This window comes from Sitodiplosis mosellana, unplaced genomic scaffold (assembly GCF_009176505.1).
Source record: "Sitodiplosis mosellana isolate CC-2019 unplaced genomic scaffold, AAFC_SMos_1.0 Smas_scaffold_6170, whole genome shotgun sequence".
Taxonomy (NCBI): Eukaryota; Metazoa; Arthropoda; class Insecta; order Diptera; family Cecidomyiidae; genus Sitodiplosis; species Sitodiplosis mosellana.
This window is the reverse complement of record NW_022601411.1, coordinates 1,669,956-1,689,741: the sequence shown is the minus strand read 5'-3', so window position 1 is coordinate 1,689,741 and position 19,786 is coordinate 1,669,956. Positions and strand designations below refer to the sequence as shown.

Genomic DNA, 19,786 nt, shown 5'->3' with positions numbered 1-19,786 from the left:
TAAATCGAATCTTTGCATCGAATGTTTTCTTCCACTTTGAGTTCGAATCGAATCAAGTAAAAGCGACAGTTAGGTGGTTTTAACTCAAATCCTCATTACGTACCAACTGCCACCACTTTTGCAGAGCGAACGATGAAAAAACTCAAAATCAATAGTTGATTATTTGTTTTGGCTTCACTTTTCACATCCCTTTTCATTTCGTCTTGTGTGTGTGTGATATGGAAATTGGAAGTAAAGCACGTTCTACGTGATTTCATTGGCAATTTTGGTGTTTATGACTTTGGATTACGATGTTGGATGCGCTTTCTCTCTCGCTCTATCGGTCTGAAAACCAATCCAAGCTTAGTTGCATACACACACATTAGCTACGGATGAAGAAAAAGGGTACGAAAAACGTGTTTACCGGGGCTTTTGCCAAGTATTTCAAAGCTGGTGCGCTCGCTTGATTCCATCGGCATTCTTTTGTGCTGCTGGAATGATTTTACATTTTCAACTATTTATTTTTTGCTTCGAAATTTTGGATCGTGCATCACCATATATATTCCGAGATGGGTCATTTATTACCTATGCCATATTGAAGTGCGTGTCTATGGGCTGAATCGAAAGAAGCATAAAAACACACACACATTCGAGACCGAAGGCAACATTTGTATTCATGATTGTTCTTATTTCAGAGCCAAATAGTTTTGTAATTTTTCTGGCATGTTTACCTTAGCTACGCTATGTTCAAGGCTACACCTGAGCATAGTTCGATCGAGTTGGCAGAGCATTGAGACTCTGTGAAATGTTGACCATGCACAGTCGAAGGTACTCCTACCTCTGTCGGTTGAGAACACAACATCAACTTCAGCATCATGTACTGCGATGAATATCATGATGTGTGACTACCATACCGTGAATGGCATGATATTGAAGAGTGAACCATGTTCATAGTTGGCAAAACTTCTATTAAATTTCTTTCAAGGCGACACAACTGAAAATAAAAAGTGAACCACTTTCTTCGCAGTGGCTGTGCCAAAAGCATCTTAAGAAAATAAAAATCTCACTCCATTTTCGGCATGCCGCAGCCAAGACTTTGGCATTAGTTTGAATACGGAAACTGCGGCATTGAACATGACAATGGGAAAAGGACGACTGTAATGAGCAAAGGATGAATGAGGTAGAAATTCTTTATTTTTTTTATTCACTCTCTCTCTCCCTCTGGCCTTTTTGAAAAGTGCATTTCCGTTTTGCGTTGGCTGAGAAAATTACTTTTGCAAATGGTGCACACGAGACGGTGTATGGAGCTGGACGTCTGTGTGAAATTGTGTCGTCGTTGTGTGTTATGTTTATCGAAGTGTTGCATAAAGCCCAACGAAACGGAAGTAATATTTGTCATGCGAACACGGCGTGTGTTTGTGTGTCGGTTTCTATTTTCGGTGCTGTGTGTATTGCGAAAAAGTACGAAATGTCAATGAAAAATCGCAATAAATAATGAAGATCGAGATGAAAGAGTCTCATATCGCGAGCGTAACACCACAGAGATAGAAAACAATATTTGTTGTACGTTTTTCTTGTTTGTTTCTTCTCTTCATGAGATGTTCATTTCTGCGAATATTTCCTTTGTCTTGGCATTTTACACAACCAAGTGAAGGAAAAATACACAACACCCAGCCAGCGGTAGCAACAACGCTAAAAAAAGAGAAGAAAATGAAGAAGCAGAGAAAATTGCATAGACATAAACAAAGTGGTGTCTTGAAACTCATTCCATCAAATATCTTTATCGACTTAGTTGGAAAAAAGGCAGCCATCCGCATGAGAAACTGTTCATCGGCCGCTTTTTGTCTTCTTCTTCTTCTGTTTTTTTTTTGACTCACCAACTGAATGCTGTCGTTCATTTCCCGCTTGGCACAAGACGGAGAGAGTGACGAGTGAGAAAGGAGATGAATTGCAAACGAGAATGAAGATGAATAGTGAACGAGACCAACGAAAGAAGTACAAAATCTGAGTGTAACAAGTCGAAACGCATACGCATTCAAACGAGCACTGAGTCTTTGTGATGAAACATTTTAATCAACGTCGTCAATTTTATAAGCATATTGTTTACCATGTTGTTGTGTTTATGTTATCACCCGATGGGTAATTTGCATACACAAGAAATCGCAGCAGCAGCACCGGGCACCATGGCAGCATCTCGAATCAAGAAAGATGAAACGATGAAAAAAAGGGCACGAAGATGCAGTGCGAACAATTGTATCGTAGGCTACGATTCGTAGCCTCTCATTGCTATCGAGAAGAAGAGTTCGCGCGTGCAACAATGAAAAGAAGCGAACAAAAACAACGACGACGACGAAAAACAACAACACCATCATCGCAGTGCTTATTTGCCGGTTTCACGCCGACAATTTTCGTTTCGCTTTGTGTGTGTGTGTGTGTGTGTGTGTGTGTGTGTGTCTCGGTGCCCATTTTGTCTGCTTTGTTCTTTAATTTGATCGGATAAATATTGTTGAACAGGAACAGAGAGCGAGCAAAAAGAGAGTATGCACACAGCAAAAAAAACTGCATACAACCTGCGCGCAGAGGTCGGACGGAGAGAAAATTCGCAGCACAAAGGCACATTTTGTGCTCAAACATGTATTTATCGCCCGTGTCATCTTTGTGCCACAGTTGCTTTTTTGCCATCTCTCTATTTCTCTTTTACATGGTTTTATGCCCGTGGTTCCAATTTGTTTTTGCATATGCATGTGCATACTCTTGAATCACCAACCGTTTTGTCACACTCAGCCCAAATGAAAATGGCCGGTCGCCGCTGTGAACTCCGTTCCATTGATTAAAATGCTTGGATTAATGTCATAATCACACCAAAATGAATTGGACATTTTTATATTATGGGGAATTTTCTCTTTAAATTGATTTCGTTTTGGTTGAACATTCTCAGACACATTCGGCCTAGAACTGTGCGTTCGTACACCATTTCTTACACATCCAATCCAATGGCAAATAAACATGTATCAAATTCACATAAAATTCAATCGAATTGAGACGACGACAGATGAATAAAGAAACAATTTAAACAAAAGGAAAACAAATCGAATCATGACATGGTCATCGAGATGAGAATGAGACAGAAAAAGAGGAACAAATCAATAAATTTGAAAGCACTTTTTTTTCGAGCTGTATCACATATTTTTTTATCAACCATTTGATAATGGCAAAGATTGAACGAATGATCAAAACACATGGAAAATGGTTCGTTATGTGTTATTCACGGTCTCGGTTATTGTTTAGTGAGAAACAGTGTTTACCATTCAATCCGATTGAATCAATGGCAACAAGCTGAAGTGCCTTCGTTTAGTTTCAAGCCTTTCAAAATGAGAAAATACACCAAAAGAGAGTCGGGAATTTTTCTCTAAAAAATATCTCAATTGAGTCACTTCTTCAAAGTCTTGATCGTCTCAATTTGAGATTCTCCAACCAAACGAGTGTGAGTGTGCACAAAAATCTAGTTCAAACATTCAAATTAGCGTTTTATTTGGCGCTTCTTTCCCATCGAATGACGACCAAAAACAAACATCCACCGAAAGTAGGAAGAAAATGGCATAACAGTGGAGCGCTCGCTAATCATGCTGTTACGTATGCAAAAAAAAAGAAAACAATAAAGTAACACAGCGACGGCGACGTCGACGTCTACGGCAGCAACGAAATGTGTGTAAATTTAAACAAATAAAATCCAATTTATATAAATATTGCGATAATAAAGTTTATTATGTTTTTTGCTTTCATTTCGATCGAAGTGTAGTTTGTTGAGCGACGACGATGGTGCGATGAAGAATTGTGTTTTTATGATTGAAGTGTTGGCCAAGTAGAGAGAAAATTCGTACGAAACTCTTACGACCTGACTCGAGCGCACGCCTCAAACGTGAAAAAAACCGTATGTTTACAGAAGGTGAACTGAGCTAGATGATATGCAGTAATAAAGTATGATCCATTTCAAGCAGTGACAACGTTTCAGTCTTTTGTGGCGACTTGAAATTCTTACATCTCTTGTGGAATGCGACAACCGAAACAATTTCGCTGTTTTCAACGGCTGCATTAAAATCGAAACAGAATGAATTACATAGAAAAAATGTGATGCGAGATGATGTTGTGAGTCACGTCTAAGTCACTCTTTCTCTGTGTGTCGCTGTTATCATTCGAGATTTATTCGTTCATCATTTCACTTGTGATGTTTTTATGTGTCTTTGTGTCAACGCTCTTGAGCCTTATGCGCGCAAAACAGTCATCATCGTCGGCGAGCGCGCGCTTTTTCTGTGTGTTCCATCTGCTCGCGCTCACCCATTTAATATGTGTTTAACCGTTTCAGTTTCAGTTTTTTCTCTCTTTTTATTCATTCGTTCCATTGGCTTGCAATTGTTGCACACACACACACAGTTCTTTTGCTACCATTTAAAGTGGTTCTTGGCGTTGTTGTTGTTTTTATTATTATTATTTGCATGAAATATGTTTTCTTTTTTGTTCGTATGTATGCTGCTAGAGGTATATTTCAATTTTATGCTTCTTTCTGGTTGTGCGAGCGTTCGCGCCCGTGAACGAACGATCTATTCAGTGTTGATTCATACGAACCGGAGCCCATACAATGCAATACACATACACACACTGATTCTTTGCGCATAGCCAAGTGGCGTGAATGCGATAGCAGAGAAAGCACAACCGAACGAACAGCGCCCGAAATAGAGGACAGAGCGAGAGATGTGAAACAAAATAAACGTTTATGCATAAATAACGCACGAACGATGCATAATATATTGTTTTCATACCAAGGCGTACAGTACAGAGCTGAAAACCGTATGTATATGCGAATATAATAATAATGCCCATAATAGTAAAGAAAGATCCGAGTTCATTGACGTTGCCGTTGTTTCTTTTATACAACCAAAGACTGAGCGATACAAGCCGAACTTTATCTATCTCGGTCTATCTCTCTCTCTCTCTCTCTCTCTCTTTCTCTCTCTCTCTCTCTCTCTCTCTCTCTCTCTCTCGCACTCAAATATACTCTATTTTGCGTGCATTGGCTCTATCTCATTTCTTCGCTTCGCTCGGTTTATGTTTTGTTTTTCTTCTTCTTTTTCGTTTTTGCTATGCGATTTTCTTGAGCCAATGCTGCTGCTCCTGCCATTCATTTGGCTCTTGATATTCGTGCACTATTAAAATTTCCGATTTGAATTTTTATTCTACATATTATTCAGAGCAACAAATGCATCTCTGGCCAATGTTTATGCTTCAATTCGATGCAGCTTTTATGTGCATGTCTTGTGGTGGTGGTGATGGTGATGGTGATTTAAAACACCTCAATCATTTGCGTTGCGGTGCATTGTATAATCGCTTTATTTCATTCGTCAATTCGTACGAACAATAATTATTATGCATTTCACTTTGGCATTCTATTCTGCTCTGCCAGCGCTAGTGTTCTTTAATTGTGTTTTTCGTTTTAATTTTCATTCACATGCACACGATTTAATCTCCGGTCTCTGCGAAATTCAATTCCACCAAAATGGTTCAATCCAAATTCACACTGCATTCAATGCAAAAAAAGATGCGTTGTTCGAATGAATGCAGATCCGCATTGTTTATGTGCTCGGTTGAATCAAATCAGTCTCTGATTCTCTTGATCAGCTCCGATTTCGAAATTAATAAACGTGTATCTGTCTGTGCGTATCTCTTTACGGATTTTGTCAATTGATTTGTTTGTTTTAACATCGAAATGCACTTGTTGCGAAGATGAGCGCTGATTATTTGGTCCCACGAAAATTAGCATTTTTCGCTGGGGCAATTTTCAATGAATGCCATTTGTTATTGAATATGCAAATGGTGGGGAAATTGCTAATTCCCACACCCCAACACACACTCATGCCCGTGAATAAGAGAACCATACACGCATAAATCCATCACCACTCGAATCCATTCGGGTTTCATTCATTTTATCTCATCCACTTGATATTGATCTCCATTCGATAAAATCGAATTAACATTGGCAATTAATGAATGACTGTAATTTAGGCCGATTAGCACGAGAGAGAACACAATTCAGGAATGGAGAGATGTGTTACAAAAGGGAAAGAGTGTGAGAGGAAGATACAGATAAAAAGAGAGAGTGAGTGAGAGACACAGAGAGAGTGTAGAGTGAAACGACCAAGTGAAAAAGGGAAAAAGAGCGAATATGAGCGAAGAGTTAGAAGAGAAATGGAACCTCACGAGAGTGAGCGCACGAGACAGAGACAGAGACAGAGACAGAGACAGAGACAGAGACAGAGACAGAGACAGAGACAGAGACAGAGACAGAGACAGAGACAGAAAGTGACTTGAGTAGACGCAGGATTTGTGTCGCGATGCGTGCCCATCCATTATTCAAACTATGTTGCCGCTAATAAAATGAATGGCCGCCGTGTGTAAACTCAGTGGAAATGGCACACAATATAACACAATTAACACCATATTACTATGGTCGTAATACGCGCATTATTTCATTTATTATTATTTCATTCCGTTTTTATTCCAATGTTATCGGTCATTGAATGCATACAAATATATCCGTCAACGATATAAATAATTTATAGTCGAAGAATGAATGGCACAGCAGCGAAAAAAAAGTGCGTCAATAAAATGGATTGCATTTGGCAAAAGACGGCTTTAAATAGACCCAGAAATGAAATGGTGTGAAAGAGATAGGGAGCAAAAAAAAAACCGGCATTCGCCTACGAAAAATGGGCCTGACAAACAAACAAACGATTGCATTCAGAATGTTTCACACACACACATTCAGCGAGAGAGCGAGAAAAGGAGTCGAGTGTTATGCGCGTCAAATAAATGCAACCATTGAAAATTGTAATGGATTGCAATGAATTTATTTATCAACGACACTTACTCCATGCACAGTACAGCATTTTATCTATTCCATTCGCCATGAAGCGAACTTTTGAAACATTCCAGCCACGGCCATAAACAATTGCCATTGAACAATGCTGTCATCGGTAATGCTTGATTTAGTGCACTTTCGACACACCGAACAAAATGTTCGGCCAAATCATTTCGAAAAATTCGCACGCAGCAACTTTTTTTTGGGGCGAACGAGAGCTCATCATTAATAAATAATTGATATCGATGCGGAATTCGTTGAGCGAATGAGAGAGAGAGAGAGACAGAGAGCACTCGGTCCGAAAATGCAACAGGCGAAATGTGTGTTTAAGACACATTCTCGAAATGGATTTCAATTGCAATTCAATTGGATTCACTATTTCGAAAGTGATCACAAGAATTTCACGAGAATATATTCGATTCGCATTGGTGAAAAAGTGAAAGAAAATTCGATTCGTGTCTGTTTTTGAACTGTAAAAAAACAAACGAAACAAATCGCTAGCTATTGAGTTGTAAATGTGCAAAGTGGAAAAGAAGAGCGATAGCACGAAATGAAATGTGTTAAAATTAAATCGACAATTGCACATCCAACGAAATTAAATGTGCGGCCCGAGATATCGACTCCTATTTTCACATATACAACCAAAGAGAGAAACACTGATCAAATGATTTCGATACTTTGTTTTGTGTGTACAAACAAAAACCAGAAATTTGCCCCTCATTCGAACTCTCACACACTCTCGCTCGCTCTTGCTCTCTCTCTCTCTCTCTCTCTCTCTCCCTCTCTCGAATGTGTGTAAGTACTTCGATGACTGTTGTTTTTTGTTCATCATTTTATTTGCTTATCGCTTTCGGGATGCATTTCGTTGCACAATTGATCTATGCATTTTGAGTTGAGCTATCGACTCTCTCTCTCTCTCTCTCTTTCTCTCTCTCTCTATCTATCGCTCTTTTTCTCGAAAACAGACGTCGACACACAAAAATTGAGAGAGAAAAACAGACACTATTTATTAAGTCAAATCGCAGAGAATCGCTTCACTGCACTCATTATTGACAAAAGCCAAAGCAATCTCTTTCCCGCTTGATTCAAAACAATTCGATAGCGAAGCACAATTCGAATGTGTGTACTTGGCTCGGCCATGCACTAATGCTCTCAATACCACCGCTCTCTCAGCATGGATTTGGAATCGAATGCACCGAATTTCCAGCCAAAGTCAAGAGCTGGAGTGAAAAAAGGACGGAGCAAAAGAAAGAGAGAGAGAATGAGAAGTGAAGAAAAAATTGAAAGTACAGCAATTAAATAGCTCATAGAAGAGTCTGACTGCATGTTTGAAGTGATCATATGAGAACCGAATTTGTTTGTTTGTTCATGACCCGACGTTTGGTTTAGTTTTTTATTTCACTGGGCGATAAGATTAGTGTTTGCGCGCGAGCGCTCCATCTCTTTCTTTCCCTATTCAACAACAGAAAACATCACGAACACAAAAACATTGAGTGTCTTTGATGATGCAGCGACATACGTACAAGTGCACGTACGAACGAATCAATCGCCGATAGCTATTTTTCAAACTGCGATCGAATTATTTTGAATCGAAGTATTTTATTCCACCCAATCGGATAACATTCGAAGATAAGGATTAACTCGGTACACCAATTCGAATGTTGCGATTTTTTGAATGTTGCAACAATGATTTGCGTACGGTGTTCAACGAGCACTGCCAGCATTGAATGGTTGACGAATCTTATCGCAGCATCCAGTTAAAAAGTCAATATTAACTGTACATTTGCTGCGTTGTTTATGTTTTACTTTCAAGTTCGGCAGCGCCACATTGCCAATGATTTCAACAAATATGAAACTTCCAATTAGCACGGGCTCCAACAAAATGAAAAGAAGAACCTCAAAAGAAGAAATGTGCGAACAAACAAAAAATAAAGAAAAACAACGTAAAAGACTAGATAATCAGTTGAATCAACATGAGAAGAAGACATAGCAACGGCAACAACGAAATCTGTTACTCTCTCGTAGACAATATGAATTGTTTGCGACCATCGCTCACACATAAAACTCCATTCACTTGGGATCGCTGGTCGTCTTCGTTTTTGTAAACATCAAAATGCTACCAACTGGTCATCTTTCCTTTTCGATCGGCAAGGCTGGAGCGCAATTCTTGGGCACAATTTCAAAACAGTGACAGTTTGGCATTTTCTCTGTCTCGCAACTCATTTCTGAACGATGAACGATATGCGCTGCTGAATCGTAAATTGTTGAACGTTTTCATGAGATTCATCTACACTCTAGCCCGTATCTAATACATATGCATGAACGATGGTGCGAATCGAAAACTTTGTAACATGATTTATGGCTCTTCATTCAAATTTGAAAAAAAATAACCTGGTGTCCAGTCTCGTTTTTTGCTCTCTTGTTCTGTTGCTCTTTTGGCCTCTCTTACTCTCTTTCTCTCTCTCTCAGACCCTCGTGCTTCGTCTTACATGGATCCGTTTCGCTCCTTATCTCTATCATTCTCCCACTCTTTCATTCTCATGCTCTTTTACTCTCATTGCCAGGCCCATCGAAGGCGATCGTCATCGAATCTATTTATTCATCGTATGCAAATTCAACCGAAAAGTCGATAGCATAACTGGCAAATCGAGAAAAAAAACAAAGCAGTGAATAAAAACAAATCTCCGGTACGGTGTTAAAATACGTTAACATTAAGCATTGAAAATCTCGTCGACGCTGGCTTAGGCACGAATGAAAGAAACTGTTTGTCAGTTGATAAGAAAGATGTTCCATAAATCCCCCAAGAGAGTTATATCATTGTCGTAAAACGATGACAGTTCACATTCATTAGATGCATCGTTCATCGCCATTGCCATCGAAGAAATGACACTGTTCGTCCCCATCGAATTACCACCGAGAGTAGTAAACCAAACCGAGAGTAGTAAACCCGAACCCATCATGTTCTAATGAGGTTGAAAGGAAATGTGTTTTTATTTTAGTGAATTTTCGTCGACGGAAAATTATCAACTGGTTTTTGGAACGCGGGCGAGGGAAGTGAAACGTTTGAAACGGGGAACGATGCATACCACATATGGCACACATATTTGCACAGGCCAACCGAAAAATTAAAGCGACGAATTTTAAAAATAACAACAACCGTCGTCGAACCTCGTTTCACTCGAGATAGTGATGTGTGAGAGTGTGTGTGTGTGTGTGCGTTTGAGAGTGTGGTTCACTACACGCATTCGGTGTATCAAGGGCATACAGTGTGTGCCACAAACTCAATGCAAACCAACTCAAATGAGCTAAGAAAAAGCAAAGGCATTAAAAATGCATGACCAATATGTGTGCGAGCCATATCAGCTGTGAGAACGATTTAATATGGACGCCTTGACGGTTTCGCACAAAAACCACACCAAATTTTCAAACTCGACTGTTTTTTCGGTTTGCTGACGCTCATTTCAGCAAATTGCTGTTCAGCCTCAAGTAACTGAAATCGTTCAACTACAATTGTTTCAATTCTAGTGAATGACTTTTAATTAAAATCGACAAGAGAATGAAAAAAAAAACTCATATAGATGAAATAAACTCATAAAAAGATGATGAAATAGAAATGAAATGTCGCAAAACCAAATGTTTTACAGTGTCTGGCTGAAGCGAACGAAATTTATGATGAGAACAATTTCGATAAGAACATTTCGATTCTTTCGAACAAGACATTGTTTCGATTGAATAACACCAACGAAAAAGCGTTTAAAACCCCCAATGGATTGGAAGCAAGAAACGAGAATTCATCAGCTGAACCGAAGTGTGTGCGTATGTTTTTCTATTGATCTCAACTCTCAGCTGTACAATAGTCAAAAATGAATTGTTGGCTTTTTAGCAGCAGCAACAGCAGCAGCAGCGGTGGCATAGACACGCAATCGATGTGTCTACTCGAAGATTGTTTAGTTACCATACTCGTATCGCCTGTGCGTAAAACAGGAATAAAAATCGACTGTGTGTGTGTGTGTGTTAAACTGTGTTGCAAACGATGTGTGGCTGCTCCTGTGCTAAGTGTGTGTGTGTGTGTGTAATTTCTATGCGTTGCATACACACAGAAAGAGAAAAACGGAGCACAGCAGCACGTTTAACAATAGTGCAATATATAGCAAAAAAAAAAAATATATAAAATACATCAAGCAATGTGCCGATAGAGACGCACAGACTTGCAGAACAAAAAGAATAAATCTCTCGTTCGTTCATTCAATTGCATTGTGTGCTACACATGCACAAGGCGACAAATAAATTGCCCGCTTACAATCGACAAGACTACAAAGAGATTGCATTTCATTTATATTGCTGTTGTTGTTCAGCACAACGCTCTCTCTGCCATTCGATTTATGCGAATAGAAAATTAATTTTCACGCACTATCATTGAGCATTTGGTCGTTTGTGCGTGCGTTCCCGACCTCGCTTCGTCTAAATTCGAACAATTTTGACTTTCAATTAATTGTTTCCAATTTCGTTCACTCTTTTGCCTTCTCTTCTCTCCTTCACCCTGTCTTCCTTTCCCTTTCTTTCTCATTCGGCTATACGCACTTCAAAATGCCCATTTTTGCCATACTCGTCGTTGTCGCTCGACCGAATTGTGTGTGTCCTGTTTCGGTCGAATCGAAATTGAAGTTGATTTTTACCATTTTATTTGGTAGAGAGGATATCTATTTTACATGTGTTTGTGTGCGTATGTTTGTGTATCGGTTAGACCCTATATCGTTCGCACACCATCGTCCATGTATTTGTGTGTTTGATATGTAGTTTGGTATGCGTGCATATATGCACCAGGACTATTATTATACGCACGTATTACGTATAAACTTTTTTCTCTGTTTCTGTCTTTCTTTCTCTCTATCTCTCTCCCTCTGTCTCTACATGGTTGTTTTTGTTCACTATATCATCTATTCATCGATTGTTGTTGTTGTTGTTTTTTTTCTTCAGTGTTTCGATGTGTCGATGGTTGCTTGGCTCTTGATATGCATTCGACTCTCGCACGAGACTAACATACCGAAAAAAAGGGAATCGATCCTAGAATCTACGCATATACGCATCAAAATATTACGTGATATTTATAAGTGAAATGCGATGTACAACGCATAAAAAAGAGGCTTAATAAAAAATTAAAACCGTTCCTGGGCCCTGACTGACTGACTTTGAGGGACGAACGATGAAACGAGTAGAAGTCATATTCCGCGCGGAAAACATATTCCAACAAGAGCTACAAGAACCCTGAAAACAGTGGTTCCTTTTATGAGATTGCCAGCGGGTTTCGTTTTGAATATCTCTTTTTCGAAATGAATTTTCATGTTTGGAATATCTTTTCTTCATATTTCGTTGCTGCCCGTCGTTCAAATGGTATTTCAGTCGTTTGTGTATGTGTGTCTCATTAGAATAGAACGGGCATCAATCGCCCCTTTTGTACATTTGTTTGCTTGCCATCTCTATCTATCCATTATAATTAACTGCTATCTCTTTTCACTCAAGTACACTTCCGAAAGGCACAAATCATTAGGAAGCAATCGGTGTTCGGGCCAAATCAAATCGCTCATTTATTGAAGATAATTATAATGATCTAAGAACTTTGTATTGTGCGACTTTTAGTCGGTTCTTTTTGATTTTTTGTTGTTTTTTTTTCTGTGTCTGTGTAGCTGAAACTGAAAACTCTGTGTCCGATGCGGCGTCTTCAAGTGTGTCTAATCGATGATTTCGACTGGGCCCAATGAAAAGTCTAATTATGACATTATTTTCAAATGGTTGATGCGCGAGAGAAAGGTGGATGGAAATGCATTTGTGTGTGTGGGACTAGCACACACATACGAACGAGCACGCTTACACATACACCATTCACCATATAAATGGCTGCGTCTGCTAGTAGTGGTAGCATTGCATAAAGGGACAAAAAATGGCAATAACAAGAATAAAATTGAGAAAACAACACACACACACGGAGCAAGAGACGAAGAGGAAAAAGGAAACAAACTCATCACAAAATGATATGCCGGCAGCATTAGCATCATAGCAATCATCTTTCGGCAGCACTTCAACATCAAAGCATATTCGGTTCAACACAATATTTATCCGATTCAAACACCACTTTCAAGTTCAATTTTGTGTGATGTACATGATGCACTTTGACTGCCATTGTTTTTTTTTTTTTGGTGTTTAAAGGAAGCAATTGCTGGATAAGCTACGGAAATCATTTGCTGGACGGATTTTTTCTTCGTTTCTTTGTTTAAATTCGCTGCTTAATTCACAAACAATGCTAACTAAGTGAATTTATTTATTCATATGGCGAAATGAATTTCAATCGAGTCTTAATGCACCAACAAAACATATGTCTGTCTCTAGTTAAGAGAGTCTCTCTACCAAAATGACGATTTTCAACCATCAATGCCGAATTTGTTGGTAGCAATGGAAAATCAAACTACCCTCAAAAATGTGAAATGGTCGTCGGCGGTGGAAAAGCGAAGCGTTGCATCTATTTCCAGTGTGTGTAATCAATTTTGTTGATTTCTTTTTTATTCTTGCGACACACCAGCAGCACACAAAATGCCGCACTCAAACACGCGACACATCTCACGGTCTGTGTGTGTTTCACACTCGATTTCTCTGTCTGTCTGTATCTCTGTCTGTCAGTATGAGCGTGTGTGCTTGACACTGGCGAAAGAACAAAACCACTTTCTCTCTCTCGTTCTCTTTCAAACACACACTCTTCCTCCATCTTGCCCTCCCTCTTCCTCTATCTCTCTCTGTCTGTTTCAGCGATGCACAAAAAAAAAAACGATATTGTTTTGAATAAAACCGAAAAAGAACTTTATGTGTATAATCGGATCCGGTCCGGTACGTTTGCTGCATGCATATCAAACGAATAACTAAATTTCATTTAAGAATCATCCTTTAGAACCTTTTGAACAAAACTGATGTCGATATCTCACTCTGAACCGAAACGAAAAAGAAATATTTCCGTGATTTTTGTCTATCCGATTCGTTAAATCACTTTGCATTTATCAAAGAATATTGATTGTAATCGATGGGGCATTCGGTTGAGAGAATAAATCACTTGAAAATCGAATGGGGAAAAAAACGAGACCCAAATCGATTTCGATGAAGCAGAAAATATAAGCTGATCAAATGTAAAGAGTAGCCCAAACTTGACAACAGAATTTGTAAGAAAAAAAAACTGAATAAAATTGAATTGCAATTACTTTTGATGATAAACTGATGCGATTTTGACTTTTTTCTTCTTCAAATTTTGTTCATAATAACGAACAATTTTTTGTGTCTCGAAAAAAAAAAACTTTTGTTATTTCAATCGATTCACATTAAAACACACGCACACTTTGAATGAAATGTCTATCAAAAATTTTGGTGATTTCGGTTGTTTTGATCACTACTCACTTGAACAAATTTGTATTTCTATTCGAACAGAAAAAAATCCGTTTCGTACGAACCTTCACCGACAAACGCTACTCATTGACTGAATGGGACACCGAACAAAAAACGCCGTACACAACAATATCACCAGAGAGAAAGACAGAGAGAAACAACACGCACATCGACAACATACAACAACACAGCGGCAAGAGTCGCTCTACACACCGATAACTAGAATCTATCGCTGAGCGCAAAAAAGCCGCACACATACACACACGTACCCAGTTTGAGTGAGTCTCGTTGAATGCGCACACAGAACCACAGATCGAATACGATGTCGGTTGTCGACTATGCTGTAGTAGTGTGTGTGTGTGTGCCGAATTTAAAGAGAGAATAAAACGAAAAAAAAAAAACATTCGCAAATCAGCATACGGTTCTATTCGATAAAAATACAATTTGCTTAGAGAATACATCATCGAAACACGATTTATTTGCACAATGTTGCTGTTTTGCTTCGCAACCGATGTTCATCTTCCACGCATCTTTTTCTCAACTTTAGACGAAGTGTCGATTTTTCAAACGTTCGGCGAGAGAGCCAGAAAAAAAATTACCCAATTTGAATTCATTAAACCAAAACCACACGTTGAAATTGTGTGTAATCAGTCGTGTTCGTGTGATAATTTTGCATAATTTGAGACACGCGGCAAAATGATGAAAATTTGGAATTTGAACCGTAATTTTGTGCACGAACACATCAAATCGTTGATAATTCGAAAATAATGCATCGCAAAACTATGTAAACATTGAATTTTCACGTGATTTTTTTCAATATCCTATCAAATTACATCGTTTATTTCATTTTCCCTCTTCTTTGTTTAATCAATTGGAAATGCTCGATTCATATTAAAAAAAAATCTAATTTGAATTTTTTGCCAATGACCATTAAACGCACTCGATTCACGTCTACGGTCGCCATATTTGTTGTGGTGCATGTATCATTGAACGAAACAGATGGTTTTCGCTATATATTTGTTATTTACATAGTCTGTCGATGATTTGATCTCTCTGTCTAACCCATCAACTCTATCGTTCAAACTCGTTTCACTTGTACTGCAAACTGTGACCAAGTTCATGCGATACAATTGACATATTGTCAAATCAGTTTTTTTCCACACTAGTTATCAAATGTGTGAACTTGGTGTGCATGCAAATAGGTGCGAGTAGAAGAAGAGAACCAGAAAAAAAATTGCAAATTCAAGAAAATAAAAGTGAATCATCTCGTTCTCTTCGATTTCTTAAATAGGATCTTATCTATAAGAAAAAACACAATAATTGTTGGGAACCGAAGAGCGTGCGATTGAGTCGCCATAAATTATCATCAACAATGTGCTAAATCAATCAATTGGACCTCGAATTTTTGGACAATTTCCAACCAAAAATTTCGATCGATCATCAGAAACAGAAAAAAAAAGTTTTTTTCGTGTGTTTTTTGATACGGAAATAGAATAAAAACACACCAACACACGCACAAACATCGATTCATCTGTTTTTGCTGGAGGTGCTTACATTTCAGACTGTGCTCACAAGTTGCAGTGTTCAGATTTTTTTTCTTTTCATCTAAAAAATACCAAACAAACGAAAAATAGAACCAAAACCCAGAGAGAAAGAGAGAGCGGAATAAAAACAACCAAAAATGACTCTCGATCTACTGCAAATTGTGCCATCAGAAATTCCCAGACCCTCCAAACATGGTAAATCGTATTTTAGCAAGGGCGACTTCAAATATTTTCACTATTGTTGTGATAACTATAATGATGTGGTGAGTGATGATTTGACTTTTTTTTTGAAGAAAATTCATTTTTTTTTATTAAAAAAACTTTTTTCCTTTGAAGTTAACAAGAAAGTTCTTATTTTCCGCTTTTGCAATGTTTTTGTTCTCGTTTTTGTAAACAATATTGAATTTAATACGAAAAACAACAACAAATAAGATTGCGAAATTAATTCAAATTTGGTATAATTGAGCAATTCACTTAATATTTGCGCTCCTTTTTTGATATAGGGATGGGGCTGTGCTTATCGGACACTTCAATCGATGTGCTCGTGGATAGCGAAAAATCGAAATGCAATGGACGTCGATGCTAATCATCATATTGGCACAAATGATATTCCCTCCATCGAAGAGATTCAACAAACACTCGTCAATATCAACGATAAACCTCCCGAATTTCTCAATTCAACGGATTGGCTTGGTGCATTAGAGGTAAATCGAACGATAAAATCGGTTTTTGATCGTAAATTGGGGATTTTGAATCGAAATCGGGCACGCATGAATCATGTGACATTGATATTGTGTGTGGATACCCGTGTGAAAATAAAATGACTAAAAGTCACACAGTTGTATGTAACTGTATGTAGTGATACACAACTAAAACTGGCTAAGTTGATTGAAATCATGCATTTTGTATGGAGACAATCACGTTTAGTTATTCTTACAGTCAGTCGACTAATTTGGGACATTTTGACTAAGAGTGTTTTGTGATTAAAGTTAACTGCAGTTGCTTATTTTGTTCGAGACAATCACTTTTAGTCAGTCAAAATGTCCCAAATTAATCGATTGACTAGACAGTCAAAAATTTTCCACACGTCATTACCCGTGTGTGTCTGAAGAAAATCTCTGAAAAAAATGTGCTTTTTCATTTACACGAATTTTTTTCTTTAAATTTCTCCCATTAAATCTAAAATGCTTTTTGCTTTTTTCCCTTCTCCATACAGATCTTCTATGTGATTGACACACTGTACGATATATCATGTCGCATACAGGTAATCGATGATTTCGATTATTCTTATTTAAAGAAAATTTGTGTCTTTATATCAAATATCTTTGAACAAGCTTAAAATCTGTTTCCTTCTTATTTTCAGCACATCCCAAGTTGCCATGACATCAAAAAGTATAGTAATATATTGAAATTTTATTTCGAAAATTTTGGCGGTTTGGTGATGATGGGTGGCGATTTGGATGCATCCAGCAAAATGATTGCTGGTATTCACATAGTCGATAACGATGCATACTTGCTTGTTGTGGTAAGTGTAGTCGGTTGATGGCATTGTGCCACCTCTCTTGTGTTTTCACATTCTTGTGATTCCCAGAAATGCGTCTTATTTTGTCCAAAACGATACAAAATGTTGTCACAATTTGAACACAAACGTCCACATACACATGTACATGAATCGCAGGCAAATGGGCACTTATAGAGGCATTGATTAAGAAGCGACACACATTCAAAGCGAGTGAGGAAGACAATTTGACGAAAGGGAAAGTAAATAGGGAAAGGACGTACCGGTTGAGATCAGCTGCTGTTGAAAGGGAAATGGTCAAGATCTAGTTCTGATGTGTCGATGTTGGAATTTGGCAACGAGGACGACGGAGTGCCCAACATATGGACGGCAGCCATTTGCGTAGAATGCAATCCATCCGCATATCAGAATGTGTTCCGATAACAAAACTCTCTTCCATCCACATACGCATACAACCTCAACTGCAATGTCGCTCGCCTCACCATCTCCTCCGCATCAAATCGAATTGCCATTTGAAAACGTTCAAACTAATGAAAGAAAAACTTATAATTTGTATTTGAAGGTGCTATTATAAGATTTTTTGTTGTACCCCAAAGGTTTTTATCATATATTACTTTATTTCCATTAAAAACAAAAACAAATATTGGTGTTGCGAACATAAGAGCTAACATTAACTTGATAACTTTTTTTACATTTTTCCATAAATCACTTTGAATAACGCAAAATATTTCTTTTTCTTCTTCTTTTCTTCGGTCGGTGTCACACACACACACACACACACAGGATCCACATTATGTTGGTGTACCAAAATCGGTGGATGACCTTATTGATCAAGGTTACATACGATGGCAGCACACATCCGATTTTGTCGATAGTTCATTTTACAATTTATGCTTACCTCAATTGAAATTTATGAGTGACTAGTATTGCATTCAATCCGTTTACCAAATTCAATGTAAATGTATTTGTTGTGCGCGTCAACAGCGACGTCGACGATCTTCCAACGCCTATTTTAATATTGTACAAATTGTGTCCATTTACTACTTTCGGTTGTCATGACGCGCCATTTTATTTCCTCCGCAGTTCTTGAATTCTTTTTTTTTTTTTTTTCTCGTTATTATCGTTGTCGTCGTCGGAAAAGAGAAAGATCCGCGGCTGGTGCACAGTTCATTTAAAAACTCAACAAGCAATCGGTTTAACACAAAGAAACACAAAGCATTCATTAAATGGTGAGAAAAAAAATTGAAAAGAAAATTAATTGTTTGTAAAGAAAATCTTGTACGTGCTTTTAGTACATTTATTTTTAGAATTTTAGAATGAGAAAACAAACCAACACAGAGAATCTTAAAAAAATGACTATAAAGAGAGAGAGGAAATTTATTTTGACATAGAAAAATATAAATATTGTTGATAATGTTGAAATAAAGGTTTAAAATGAAAAAAAAAAAAACGCATTTTTTATTTGCCGATTAATCGGATTGCAGAAACAGATTCCTTTTTAAGGAAGATTTTCTTTTTTCTAGGTTTTGTTTAAGATATCGAAAATAACGATTCGAGATAATTTCTAAATCAACAAAATGTTTTCATTGGACTTCATTTATTTATGGTACGCTTCGCTCGGCTCTGCAGCTAGGTCGCTTCGCGACTTTCTTAAATAATATGGTCGTCTATCTTTATCATAATCAAATCGACAAAAGAACTTGTTTCATTTTCACCGTCGCTGCTTGACTGTCACTCAAACGTTATAAACAATACACATATTAAAAACCGAAAGTGCAATCCTTAAACCCGTTCTTTAAAATTTGTTGCTCTAAAATTTCTAATTTGAGAATTCGTCACTGAATTCATGTTCTCGTTTAATTTTTTTTTCTATAATCGACTTATCGATTACATTATGATGACTATCGAATGGATTCGAATTCGTTTTCATTTCATTTTAAGTCGATTATTTATTAATGATTCAAGAGTTTCAATTTAAACAACATATTCCGAGTAATCTATTACGAAATTTTAACACTTGCAATATACCAATTTGAATACCATTTCTGCTTGCAATATACATCAAAACATGTGAATGTTCACCATAATATTGGGTGTATGCATTAATTTTAAAGAATTTTTGAGTTCATAGATACATTTATTAAAATAATAAAATGAATGAGTATATTAACCAATGAATTCGCCATCGTTAGCTATGACTTCTAGCCATCTTTCAGGCAGCTTGTTGATTCCTCGCTTGAAGAAGTCCTCGTCTTTTGAGGTTATGTAGTCATCAACCCATTTTCGCACTTCTTCCTCATTTTGAAAGCGTACTTCAGACAGGGCAATCTGCATCGATCGAAATAGATAGTAGTCGCAAGGAGCAAGGTCTGGAGAGTACGCGGGCTGATCAAGCCGATCCCAACCGAG

General features: G+C 37.7%; 2 protein-coding genes across 34 annotated transcripts in view; one reads left to right on the top strand and one right to left on the bottom strand.

The window, feature by feature from the left end:
- LOC129576082 (probable serine/threonine-protein kinase DDB_G0282963) overlaps positions 1 to 14,476 on the bottom strand; it is a 71,690-nt gene extending 57,214 nt beyond the window's left edge. For 15 of the 32 annotated variants that reach the window (XM_055460564.1, XM_055460568.1, XM_055460573.1 and 12 more), the window contains exon 1: positions 14,134 to 14,413. The gene's annotated coding sequence lies outside the window, so the exon portion shown is untranslated. Of the gene's footprint in view, positions 1 to 9,283; positions 9,531 to 14,133 lie in introns of all 32 variants that reach the window. The other 17 variants (XM_055460574.1, XM_055460578.1, XM_055460580.1 and 14 more) reach the window with 6 other exon arrangements.
- A 181-nt stretch (positions 14,477 to 14,657) lies between these two features.
- On the top strand, positions 14,658 to 18,827 carry LOC129576084 (probable Ufm1-specific protease 1). Of its 2 annotated transcripts, none has more exons than XM_055460599.1 (5): positions 14,658 to 16,121; positions 16,362 to 16,562; positions 17,075 to 17,122; positions 17,222 to 17,383; positions 18,161 to 18,827. In XM_055460599.1, exons 1-5 carry the CDS (start codon positions 15,996 to 15,998, stop codon positions 18,299 to 18,301), a joined length of 678 nt encoding a protein of 225 aa, XP_055316574.1. In that variant the 5' UTR covers positions 14,658 to 15,995; the 3' UTR covers positions 18,302 to 18,827. The 2 variants fall into 2 exon arrangements, with proteins under 2 accessions (XP_055316574.1, XP_055316575.1); XM_055460600.1 differs by lacking the exon at positions 18,161 to 18,827 and adding an exon at positions 17,450 to 17,973 and having other exon boundaries at positions 15,417 to 16,121.
- The last annotated feature ends 959 nt before the right edge of the window (positions 18,828 to 19,786 follow it).